Consider the following 12,843-nt stretch of genomic DNA (forward strand, 5'->3'; position numbering starts at 1 on the left):
TTGCTAATCAATTGAATTTTGTAAACAATTTATATTAAATATATTGATTCGCTCTCTTATCTCATAATTTTTGTGTCACCACAACATTCACTCTGCTTTCCGGTAGGATGCAGCGATGGGATCTGGACATCTGATCTAAAAGAATTTTATCCAGTATAAAAATTTTGATTAGCTGCAATACAAGATACACAGGCTTGAGAGATTTTCCTCCAGAACTGTGAGTTTGCTAACCGATAGGGATAAAATCAATATTGAAAGGAAAAAATTCCGTACGACTTGCCAAAATGTTCTAGAAAAAAATTTGTAATGCGATTATAGACTTATTTATATATATATATCGCTTTATTAGATTCATATGCTAAATTATTTCATATCCTTACACTTGAACCTCTGTGATGTAGCAAACAAAAGCTGTAAGTGTGAGTAGTTGTTCTTAAGAACGCCTTTCTTATGCGCAATTATAAGCCTTATTTTCTCAACAGAGTAATCAAATATATTTAAAGCAGTGGAAATCAAATATGCTTAAAGTAGTGCTCTTGTCATCAACTATGTCTTTATATATTGCTTTTATACCAGGTAGTGGAGGAGAGGGAGTTTCACCGTGCAGTTCTCCCAAGGAATAGCGGTACAATTTATTATGCGTATGTGCAGAGCAGAGTGTGTGATTGGTAAAAAAGGACCCTCCAGACATCTATTCCTGGGTTGTTGTCACCCGTCTTGTCAATACAATTGAAAACAAGGACCCATTTTTTTTTCAAAGTTGAAATGAAAGTTTAAAATCTTACAAAAAATTTTTTTTCGTTATTTGTCTCATGTAATTATCCCCCTTGTTGTATAATAAAGTTAGTTTCAATACAAAATACAAAAGATATTCTGTTTGTTATTTATTTGAAACAATTGGACCTGTGTACATGTATTTTGAGTCATTTGTCACTTCAGATTGTTAAAATTTCTTTTCATTTTGCCTTTCCGTGTAAACCGGGGTCACCGTTGATTGACCTACTTTTTAAAGTTACATAATCATCTCCTGCTCATAACTTTTACAAATTCAGAATCCTCATATTTCAAGCTTTAAAATGATACATGACACTTATTTGTAGATAAAAGATGGAAATTGACAAAAATGGGCCTGTCAAAGTAGATAATTTCAGGTCTTGTCCGTTTTCCGCCTTAACAAAAGGAGGAAAGAGATGCCTACTTAAAATTGGCCAGACAGGGTCTGTCAATAATCAAACGTCCAGGTTTTTTGGGGGTTTTTTTGCCAGACATATGTCTACCAATATCAATTCTCTTTATTGACAGACACATCTGAGAATAACGACAGCCCTGATGAGATGAGATGAAATCTAGAAAAAATGAAATGAGCAAGTCAATATCTACACAATTAGTCATGGAAGTAGCGCCTGTATGTGGAATTTCAGCACTGTACTAGACGCCTAGACAAAGAAAGTCCAGAAATTAAAGTTAGAATAGAAAAGTAAGTCAGAAGAGTGTGTAGTGTCCGTTGTTATTGTTACTGAAGTTATTGGATACTGTGACTGTGTGTATATCATCACATACTTGTACGAAACTCGTCTTTCCTGAACCAGCCATTCCAAGCACAATGATACAGACTGGCTTTGCATCTGCAGAAGTATTGGTTCCCATTCCAGATGCACCTGGTGGGGAATTTTCTGATGGTTTCATTTCGCTATCGCACGACGTTGCCATTCTGACTGAAGGAGTGCTGTGTGCTAAAAAATTGAAAACGAAAGTTAAAAAATTATTTTGAAACTCTTCCGTCTTCGGTGGTTTGAAAACTCATTGAAGTACATTTCCTATTTCGATGAGTACATGCGGCAAAAACTCCAGTAAATTATCAATTCGCACTTTTAACAATTCATGACGAAAGTCTGTCATCGTTATCGTCATTTAATTTTTTTTAAAAAAGCAAAATTTAAAAACAAAATTTATGTAGTGGTCCACTGCTATTTTCTCCCCAGTCTCATTTCAAAATCTTATATTTTTAACTCGCCAAAATTATAAATTATGACATAAAATGAGATAGTTTGTCCTTAAGTATGTATTCTTATTTTGTTTTGTTTATTTGTTCTATCAAAGAATAGAGAACGTCTTGTGTGCGTAAGAAAATGACATTCTGAGATGGGTTAACTTCCGTTTTGTTTTCTCTACATATTTCTAATATGACTCATGCCTTTTAAGTCCCCCCCCCCCCCCCCCCCCCCCCCAAGCCCTTGTCCCTTTCTCTAATTGTCTTTAAATATGCATTATTATCTTGTATGTCTATCTATTTATTTCTCTGTCAGACAATATCCATCCGTTTGTTTATATCATATAAATATTATTATTATTATTATTATTATTATTGTTGTTGTTATTATTATTATTATTATCATTATTCTATTATTATTATTATTATTATTATTACTTGATATAGCGCCAGTATCCACAAATAGTGCTCAGAGGTGCTTTACAATAGTTATTTTGGTATCACACATGTTCATTCATTCCACTACACAATCACTGCAAGTCACACACATATTATCTTGTTCGAAGTTCACGTAGAATCACGATAAATAGGTGCCACAAACTAAAATTTCAAAAAAATAGCAAAAATGAAATTTAAAAGCCACATGTGACTTCCCAAACCATGGAAAACAACACTTATTTATCAACATCGGAATATAATATTAAAGCTATAGGTTTTTTAAAAATTAAATTATTATTTCAAAGAATACTCGTTTTTTAAAATGAATTGTGAAAAAAACAACCAACATAAATCTTGCATAGGGGAAGAAAAAATAGACTTTGTTAACATAAATGGCGCTTTGCAGTGAAACAAACTAGCGGGTCCAATTTGTGATACTGTAATCTTCAAAGGATGCTTATTTTAATGGTTTAAGTTTCTCACCAATAACTTAAACTCATGTGAACGAATGGATCTCTTGCAGACTTAACAAATCGCAAAGCCTTTTACATGTAAATCCAGTGTTTCAATTGGTAGTTATTTATTGTTGAGTGATTTGTTTACGTCACACCCTTCATTATATGTAAATTACAAGTAATGTGTACTTGCCTTTATCAGGGGCAGCGCGGCTCAGCGGTATAATCTTTGCTTCGTACCCGAAAGGTACCGAGTTCTGCTTAAGCCTAAACGATGCAAGAGACTTTTAAAAAGACGGATTTCACGAAAGTTATCTAGTCTCGGACTAGCTAGTCTCTTGCCTATGCGTGGGCGTTGTACGGACGGTGACTAATTCGGCTGTTTTGTACTGGTTACATGCCGCTCTCCTGTACAAGATGGCATGTAAGATACCCGCCTTCATACTGTAAACACAGAAGATTTCCAAAGGGGAAATTCGCAACACATCCGGTATGATAAATAATATTTCGTTCCTTTTTATAAGTTAACCTTCTTTTGTCGCGACGAATCAAATCACGTGATACTGCAGAATAACGTTTGTCTCCACAATACTTTCAAATCATTTTTTGGGGGTTGTTCTTTGACGCAAATCCTTCGATTTCTAGTCTCCCTTCACTCGCAACTCACGAGCCGATCAGATTGTCTTTTTTTTTTTTAAAGTTTTTGCTCACAAAAATGTGTACCTCCGTATATTATTTAAAGCCAATGTCAATAGCGACAGAACACTTTGACTCTGTCAATCGTAACCGACGTACTGTATTTTCCTTCCGAATCAAAGCTCTCTCATCTAAAAATAGTTGTATTCTTGTTGACGCTATGACGTAACCTTGTAACTAGTTTCAGTCTAAGCTTGTGAAGTCCTGCCTCAGCAAATGACTAAAACTTGGCCAAACTTAGTCCGAAGGTGCCGTGATTTTAGTCTGAGACTTGCTTAATCAGCTCACATGAAATCCGATTTTTTTCAAATCCTTCATGACATGAATCATTAGTAGAGAGAGAGAGAGAGAGAGAGAGAGAGAGAGAGAGAGAGAGAGAGAGAGAGAGAGAGAGAGAGAGAGAGAGAGAGAGAGAGAAAGAAAGAAAGAGAGAGAGAGAGAAAGAAAGAGAGAGAGAGAGAGAGAGAGAGAGAGAGAGAGAGAGAGAGAGAGAGAGAGAGAGAGAGAGAGAGAGAGAGAGGCATGGTCCTGTTTTAGAGAGATCAAATTCTCTCTCTCTCTCCCCGTAAATCATCCCTCTGTTATGTTATATTTTCAGTTTTAGTTTTGAATCTATACTTTGCAAACAATTGAGTGCATCCATCGTGCATAGCGGGATATTTTGCTTATGCCCAGGTGGGCTTTTATCATGTCAAAACAGGCACATTGACAGATTGCTGATGAACTCCATTGTCCCCTATATGAATCAGTCCCCTTTGTCTTACTTATTCTTTATTGTCTTAACTTCCGATCTAGAACTAAAAACCTTTCATAGTCATCTTTTATACAGGCGCTGAAATGACTTTAAAGAAGTGAAGCAAGCGCCAGAAAAGCCCTAAAATCAAACAGACCCAGTTACCTATTCACCAGTCTTTTCACTGTGGGTGGACTGGTGGGTCTCGACCGCACGAAAGATCGATGCCGGTTCCTTCACTTGTGAAGCGAGTGCTTTAGGACCAATGATCTATGGAGACCCCCATCTTAGGATCGCTTTAAAAAATCACTCAAGAAAAGGTAAGACCAGTTCAAACAGGGGACATAGTTTAGATACAGGAGCAGTCTATGACTTTGTCTAATAGAAATTAATAGTACTTCGTTAGACCCATGGAGCTCGAGTATACCCTGGCGTGTCTAAAACTAAAAACAATACCAGTTACTTCGTTCGACTCGTGGAGCTTGAGTATACCTTGGCGTCTATTTAATGGGCTAAACAGGCAGTACAGTGTTACATACACTGCCATTTCTTATGGGACTTTCATCTTTGCGAAAAGTACTTTCTGTCAGATTAAAAGACTCCGCTGCCCAATTATCGTTGACTCGACAAGGTTCAGAAAAAAAATAAGTCATGCAGTGCTTGTACTGCACATTTGTTCCAATACCGATTCTCTTGCTTATAAAGCCTGCTAACAAGTCTATCAAGACCCCCTTGGGTTTGTCAACTAAAGCTCCAACCAGAGTCCTCGCCAAAAGGGACATACTCCCTTAAATCTTAACCTATACGTATCATTAAGCTGGCATGGCGGTTTGTTGTTGTTTCTGTTTTTTTCAAAGAGAGAGAGAGAGAGAGAGAGAGAGAGAGAGAGAGAGAGAGAGAGAGAGAGAGAGAGAGAGAGAGAGAGAGAGAGAGAATATATGGAGCTCCTTTCGATAATGACTTAACTGTGGAAAAATTGCTGTGCAATTATTTCCACTTTTTACAGTGACAGGGGAAAAAAAATCCTTTCCAAAAACAAACAAATGGGAAACTGCTGACAAAAGCTACTCCGACACACTTAGACATTCTGGAAAATTTGCAAAAAAATATTGCAAAAAGCTGCAGATTTTGCGACTGCAATGCAATTCATGGATTTGTTATTGTTTTTTTTGCAGCCGCAAAAAGCGATGCAAAAAAGCGCCATGCCAGATTAAGCCAGGATATTAAATAATATTATGAATAGGGTAACCATAGGTGTTCTTATGGCAACAATCCGGCTTCCCCCTAGTAACTGATCGCAAACACACACAAGTTCTCCAAAAAGCCGAAGGAAATCCCGGCAGCCCTTGTAATTTGTTTTGTAAGGGATTGCGAAAACAATGTGGAGGTTGGCTTGGAACGAAAATGTTTTCCTCTGAACTGGGGATGAAGCCTCCCAGATTCTTTACTATTACTAGTAAGAGGAGACATTGGGTGACCACTAACAGACTACGGTCCATTTTGCATCACATGGGACCTGGTGGCCTCACCCACTTGCACTCGTTATTGTAACAGTAACAGTCAGTCTGGAGACCACAGAGCCTGTGGTTGAGCAGTCCATCATGACACAGTTGCATAACCAGTTCAAGATGGACAAGTGCGGCAAATTTTTCGGAGAAGTTCATCATAACATTGTAGTATAATTGCAATTATAATTTTTTAGATGCTCTTTTTTTTTACAATAGTTTTTCTTGTCTGTCCTTGCCATTATAAGTTGCTTCCATTTGGCAAGGACAGACAAGAAAAATTATTAAAAAAAGAGTATCTAAAAAATTATAATACAAAATAAAGTGTTTCCTAATTCCTTCCACCTAGTCATAAACCAGAGTCGTCCGAGCACAATAATATTAATACATACGTTTGGTATTTATTAAGATGTAATGTGAATCACATATTTTTCAGTCGGAGAGGAGTCTAACAGGAAGTTTAGACTGAAATAGAATGCCTTTGCGTTCCTTAGAAAATGAAATGCCAAACCCTTCACCGGATAAAAAAGGAATGACATAGGTACTATATCAGCAGAAAATGTACTCCCGTAATTAGCATTGAAATGTACACTACATACGGAACAAATGGCAGCTATGCAAAAGCAGCACGTCCCATGAATCATTTTATAACAAAATCATCCATTTGCAATCTATGGCATGTGTAAAATTTTGACCACCCAAGAAAATGCTGCAAGTGGCCTATACTATATTATAGTGCATTTTGCATGCTCTAAAATGCTAATTGGGCCACAGGTGGCCAAATATGGTCCCAATGGTTTAAAATTAGTAGCTTTAAAATGCTTCCAATTGAATGAAAACAAAGAATAACATGAATATGAAAAGAAATTTACTGGAGATGTTGATAAATCAGACCATATAATTGTTTACAACATTCCTGAACTAAATAGACGCCCCAATGGTGAAATGGATAGTAAGAGCAAGCTCAGACTGTTTCCAGAATAGAAGAAGCAACCTTTTGCGTGTTTATAAATCATAAAAATAAAATAACAGACACATTATCAAACATGAATTTATTATAAACCAATAAAATTTATCTCACTCCTACATCTCCTCATTCATTACAGAAATACTGAATTAACAGCAGAAGTGTTTAACTGAATGGGGTCTAAACTAAAATCATTTTTGACAATCATAACATTTTTATCTTATTCTTATAGAAATTGTTTTCCTATTACTATTATGATACCTTCATTGTATGTCCAAATGAATAAAAGATTTTTAAACAGCATGGTCCAAATATTAAAATTAGTTCTATACTGCTACCATGAAGAATACTGTCGTCTGATATTTCTCTAATTATGACTATTCATATGTTATATCTATATACAAGAGTAAAGTTCATGAGTAAATCGATGACATATAAGGTGAAACATGAAGAGCTGACATCAGAATAAGTCCAAGATGGCTTCTCTACTCATCATCTTCTTCTGCTGCACCAAATGAGTCTTTAATGTCATCATAAAGCTTCTGAAAGAAACAGGAAACAGGGAAAAAAATGGATTTGACTCTAACCATCTATGGAAATCATTTTGCTGTGAAAGTGGAAACTGAATAAACAAAAAACTTGCAAAACCAAAAAGTATTCAATACGACATATTTCCCTTTGTCATTGGTAACAAACTCTTGAGAAATCTAAGCATTACTCCAGAGTTATTTATATATATATATATGCATAAAGTTTTGCCAATGTCAAAATCTGAAAGTTTCCGAATAAAGTACATTTTTTGGGTCAATCTAATGATACAGCGTTGGTTCGTAAATGCCACTGCAATTTATTGTCAATTAAAATACCCAAATATTTGTAAACCGAAACTTGCTCAACAGTTTGATTATTAATTTTGAGTGGACTGATAGAATTTGTGTTTTTCTAAAATCAAAAATCATTTCTTTGGTTTTTCCTACATTTAATTTCAGGGAGTTTATCTTCACACCAACCAAAAAATCTGTCGATCTCTAACAATTCCGAATTTTTCTCGCTATTCTCACCCGATCATCATCATCATCTGTCTCTCTCTCTTTTGTGACTGCTTTCAGTTTTAGTTTTAGTGGTACTGCAGGCAAGGAGGGTGAACATAAATGATTTAGAATTTTTCTTTCTATTCTCACCCGATCATCATCATCTATCTGACAAGGCAATTTTTTTTTCAAAAATGTGCGATTAACTTTCCTAAAAAGGGTAAAAAGTCCATAATTAGTTCATGAAAGAGAAAAGCATTTGTTTGTTTTTAAGGGTTTCACGACGCACGCAACAAAGGTAAGGTCATATCAGCGGCAGTAAAAAGAAAGAAAATAGGATAGAAAAAATAAACGACTCTTTATTAATTATCTTTCACAATTTAAAAAAAAAAGAAGAAGACTTTTCCCTTTGCAAAATCTCGAAAATTTGCAAATATTTGCCAAAAAAAAAATTGCAGCGTGCAGTAACAATGCAAATCAGTGATATTTTTTTGCAGCCGCAAGTGATGCAAAAAACCGCCATGCCAGATCTATCTCAATCTCACACGCTCGTGACTGCTTTTTTAAAGTGATACTTGGCATCAGGAGGGTGAACATACATAATTTTAAAATTTTCTCACCCGGTATTACTAGCCGCCGGCCCGTCTCTATATTCTTCCCCAGTAATTGGTGAACTGTCAACTACCAAGGAAGGACTCCTTGGCAATTGACACTTCTTATCGAGAAGGGGTAGTGGCTAGGCTAACCCTACCTGTTGGTTAATACTGGGGTGAGAATATCGAGAAGGGCGGCGGCTAGGCTAACCCTACCTGTTGATTAATACAGGGGTGAGAATAGCGAGGAGGTGCCACTACCTCTATTCTCACCCAGGATGAGAAAAACTATAACCTTTAAACCTACTAAACTCATTGTCATAGGCATGCCTATGACTGAAGATATATATTAATTTAGTAATACAAAGCATCCTTTCATTCCTTTCATTAAAATTTTATTATCTATTTTTACATGTATTAACACAACCACATGTGCGCAGTCGTGGATGATGATGATGATGGCAGATCATCTGCCAGAGATGACAATGAGATCCTGTTTTCTGACTCTGACTGCACCGAATTGTCCTATCCTGAAAACATGTCAAACGAATTGAAAAGCCCTTTATTTATATGGACGCTTTTAAGGACAAGTGGGCTATCCCAGATTTTTCGTTTTTTAAAATAATTACATAGGGGTCAAAAGTTGGCGTTGCCCTACCCCCTGAAAAGGTTTCGAGCATCAATTTCGTTTATTTGCTTCGTTATCGGTATAAACTGCCTTGCTTGTGTACATAAATGTAAGTGGGCTAACCCTTCAAACATGGCTTCAACACGAGACATGTCGAATTCACGACTGAGTGAAGAAAACTCCCCACCAAACAACAATGCCATCATATCAGATAATGTTTTGCATTTCAATTGTCAGTGTAATGTGTTTAGAGGCAATAAACATGTTTAGAGGCAATAAACATGTGTTTAATTTTTAATGTAGGAAAGTTGATTAAATTGACTGCATGTGTGAGAGGGACAGCCCATTATTTCGCAACATACATGTCCATGTGAAAGATGGGATAGCCCATTTAACTAGGGATGGCCTGATGTGCAAATTGGGTGGGATAGCCCTTATTATATATGTAAATTCGTTGCTCAGTGATGCTGTTTAAATATGGACAACTCGGCCAACCCACTTGTTTTTAATAAAATAAGAGAATTCTGTACTGTATGTAATGTATTCGTTGCTTTCTTTTATGACTATCATCGTCAAGTACAATTATCATTCCACACAGAAAGTTTTGAAAAAAAAATATTGAATAGTATTCGAGTAATTGGACATTTTATGGAATCTTCAATGTTGATTTTCTCAAAACAGTAAAATCTGGGATAGCTCCCCTCCCCCCCCCCCCCCCCCCCCCCCCCCCCCCCCCCCCCCCCGTTTAAGTCTTACCCCTCTGTTGATATGTCTGTAGTAACTTTCTGTCCCGACATTGAAAGCTCTTTCAAAGGGATAAGCTAGTACCACAGCTGTCATTATAAATGTTGATGTCCTTTTGAAAAGGGCGTTATAAACTGAACGTGAAAGGTTTGCTAAGCTTGACATCTTGTCTCTCGCACTGTCGTACCGATAGGTCAACAAAGGGTCGTTCAAAAGAATTCTGAGAGTTAAGGCCCTTCCATTCTTTTATGTCAAAAAATAGTAATTGTATAACGGAGACTGTGTTTTATGTCCACGGATGGACTGAATACACAGATGTGTATTCAGTACACCGGAAGAGATTATAAGGGCTAAACTGTTTGACTGAGAACGAGAAGGCAAGGTGACCGGCTGTTTTTGCACAGCGTAATTGTAACCGGGGTGGGGTGAGTTAGGGGTTGGAGCTCCTCTCTTGGCGTAATACTTTAATGCTTTCTCCTTTTTCTTTCTTTTTTTTGTGCGCGGCAAAGTGGTCTTGTTGTATGACACTCGCTTTCGGATCGGAAGGTCCTGGGTTCGAGCCTCGCTCGGCGCATAGTTGAGTCCTTGGAAAAGACTCTTTACTCAAATTCTCTCACCGTACTCAGCTGTAAAATGAGTACCTTGTCGTCAACAGCGTTGTCTCTGTCCGAATAAATTGTAATTTCGTGTAACAGGCGTCCTACATGTTAAGTGTTGCTGTTGGCCAGGGACCCCTTGTAAAGCACTTTGAGCACGTTTAGAGGATATTACATATAAAATCTCAATTATTTTTATTTATTTTCTAACTCCCTTGGCAAAAATTCATAATTTTCAACTTCAACACGTTGACACAATTCATGGCGACTCGAGAAGTTTTATAGACTTTTGACAATTTTTTATTCATACACTTTTACTCGCTTTAAAATTTAGTATAAAAGCCGATTCTAAATAAGCCTGAAATCTTGGGCCACAGGCGCCAAAAAATAAAGCCTAATTATGTCCCAACAGCAGTCTACCCAATGTATGACCACTGAGTATCAACTCACACAGAGAATAAGACGGGGTTTTGTATTGTTTTGTTTTTTGCCAAAAGGGAGATCAGTAATAGATGGTTATTCATACTAATATTTAATTAAGACTCTCAGAGACAGGGATTTGATTTACAATTAAAAAAAAAAAAGTAAAACGCAAGACAAAATGAACATATGTATACACAACTGTAGGTCCTAGGGGTCTAAACTCAAAACTTTAAAACCACTGAACATAAATGTTCGCAATCAACATCCGAAAAGCAAAATACAAAAAAATGCACATGAACTTATCAAATTCATAATTAATCAGCAGTGTTATATCACCATGAACAATATATAATTATAATATTTATAATTAGGTATCACTACCATTATCATCATCATGAGTATAAAATTTTAAAAGAGGCAAAAATTATTTTTTTAATGATTCAATCTCCCTTTATCTCACAATATTATCAGACCAGCCATTATATATTCATTTACAAAAGAAACTAGACAGCTAAGAGAAAACATATTGGTTCAAAGGATATAGCTTAAAGTAGTAGACACCTTTTCTTTCTGTTAATAATATAGCACATGCCTTTATTTAATACTTGAGCTTTTATATAATTATAGATAATCCATGTCTTATTTAATAAAAAAGCGCCTTAAGTATGAATTCACGGAATTTGTGCGCTACACAAATGATTAATTATTATCATCATTATTCCTGACACAAGTGAGAAGCAGCAGCACACCGCCAAGCAGGTCGATATATAAGATACATGTTATAAATGCGCACCAAAAATATTACGGATATTATTTATTTCACAAAAGCGTTGTCACGTAGTTACCGCACCAAATGTTCACTCTCGGTGAGCATTTTTGAAATATCACAAACCCGTAATTCAGACCAAAGCGGACCCCTTTGCACAGAGTTGCTCGACTGAGGTGAGCACGTGAACTCCAGTCTGAGATTAGAATATGTGGGATGGCATTTTGTTTACAGACAAATTGCTTTTTGAAGTTGATTCCAGAGACAGACACACTTCGTGTTGAGGTGAAAGTTTCAAAGACGAAACCATCAGTGAAATGAAAAATCGAGAATATGGATCTGTAATTATGTGTGGGGGGGGGGGGGGGGGTGATGATCGGTGGCAGAAAAACTGAGCTAATAGGAATCAACCAAAGACTCAGCTCAGCGATATTCTTGAACTAATTATTGTTCCGGGTTTTTTGGAATCAGAATAATCAAGTTGTGATATTTCAGTTTAACGCCTCAGCGCATAGAGATCGACAGTTTTCTGCTTCCCTAAACGAATTAAATTGTGCAATATCTTTTTTTTCAAGTAAAGAAGATTTCTTATCTTTAAATTAAGTCTGATCGAATTAGAACAATTTCAGCAAGTATAAAGCCGTCATTGTCCCAACAAACCTCGCCTGAACCTGACATTATAAGTAAGAGAAACACAATAGTCAGCTTAAAATTCAGGTCTGTTTATCCTTATTACAGATGAACGAATTAAACTACCAGTCTTTTCCACGAAAGAGTCTCTCGTATCCAAAGTGTTACTGTGTCCTAAAATAAAATAGTAAATTTAAAAGCGAGTAAAGGTAAATAAATAAGAAAATGCTAAAAGTCGATCAAACTTCTCGAGTCACCAAGAATGGTGTCAACATGTTGGAGTTGAAAATTCTGATTTTTTGCCAAGGGAGTACAAAAAAAATCAGAAAGAAAATATTAGACCTAGAAAGGAACTCGAACCCCTAACTCACCCCAATCCGGTTACAGTTACGCTGTGATTAAACAGCCGGGCACCTCGCCTTCTCGCTCTCGGCCAGTTTAGCCATTATAATCTCTTCCGGTGTACGGAATACACAGCTGTGTATCCAGTTCACCAGTGGACGGAAAACACAGTTTCTTGCAGAAAGGGTTATCCGGCGATTTCGATTTATTCAAAACTATTCTATCTAGAATATTTGGATTTAAAACTTCAAGTTCAATATCTGACTCTGAATTCTGAGTATGTTTGAAGCGACAATAAACAATATT

The 12,843-nt window shown here is 36.4% G+C and overlaps 2 protein-coding genes across 3 annotated transcripts in view; both read right to left on the reverse strand.

The window, feature by feature from the left end:
- The window catches only part of LOC144967201 (GPN-loop GTPase 1-like), a 225,629-nt gene extending 223,875 nt beyond the window's left edge, over positions 1–1,754 (reverse strand). For both annotated transcript variants that reach the window (XR_013644339.1, XM_078904133.1), the window contains exon 1: positions 1,561–1,754. Coding sequence is in view for 1 of the 2 variants with exons in the window: in XM_078904133.1 (XP_078760259.1) it covers positions 1,561–1,710 (150 nt within the window). In the remaining variant the exon portion in view is untranslated. The remainder of the gene's footprint in view (positions 1–1,560) is intronic.
- A 5,098-nt stretch (positions 1,755–6,852) lies between these two features.
- On the reverse strand, positions 6,853–12,641 carry LOC144969160 (cytochrome b-c1 complex subunit 9-like). Its single transcript, XM_078908268.1, has 3 exons — positions 12,615–12,641; positions 9,793–10,023; positions 6,853–7,326 (listed from the first exon to the last, which is right to left on the reverse strand). The coding sequence occupies exons 1-3, from the start codon at positions 12,639–12,641 to the stop codon at positions 7,270–7,272; spliced, it is 315 nt and encodes a 104-aa protein (XP_078764394.1). The 3' UTR covers positions 6,853–7,269.
- Between the last annotated feature and the right edge of the window lie 202 nt (positions 12,642–12,843).

The sequence above is a fragment of the Berghia stephanieae genome, chromosome 3 (genome assembly GCF_034508935.2).
Source record: "Berghia stephanieae isolate SIO BIC M18660-M18661 chromosome 3, UCSD_Bste_1.3, whole genome shotgun sequence".
NCBI lineage: Eukaryota > Metazoa > Mollusca > Gastropoda > Nudibranchia > Aeolidiidae > Berghia > Berghia stephanieae.

What these genes read in the sequence shown, in the direction of transcription:
- LOC144969160 (XM_078908268.1), bottom strand. Translation starts at nt 12,641, where the DNA reads ATGGCTAAACTGGCCGAGAGCGAGAAG. An exon ending in AACTGGCCGAGAGCGAGAAG is followed by an intron (nt 10,024 to 12,614) that starts GCGAGGTGCCCG and finishes TTGACATAAAAG; the next exon opens with AATGGAAGGGCCTTAACTCT. An exon ending in ACAGACATATCAACAGAGGG is followed by an intron (nt 7,327 to 9,792) that starts GTAAGACTTAAA and finishes TGTTTCTTTCAG; the next exon opens with AAGCTTTATGATGACATTAA.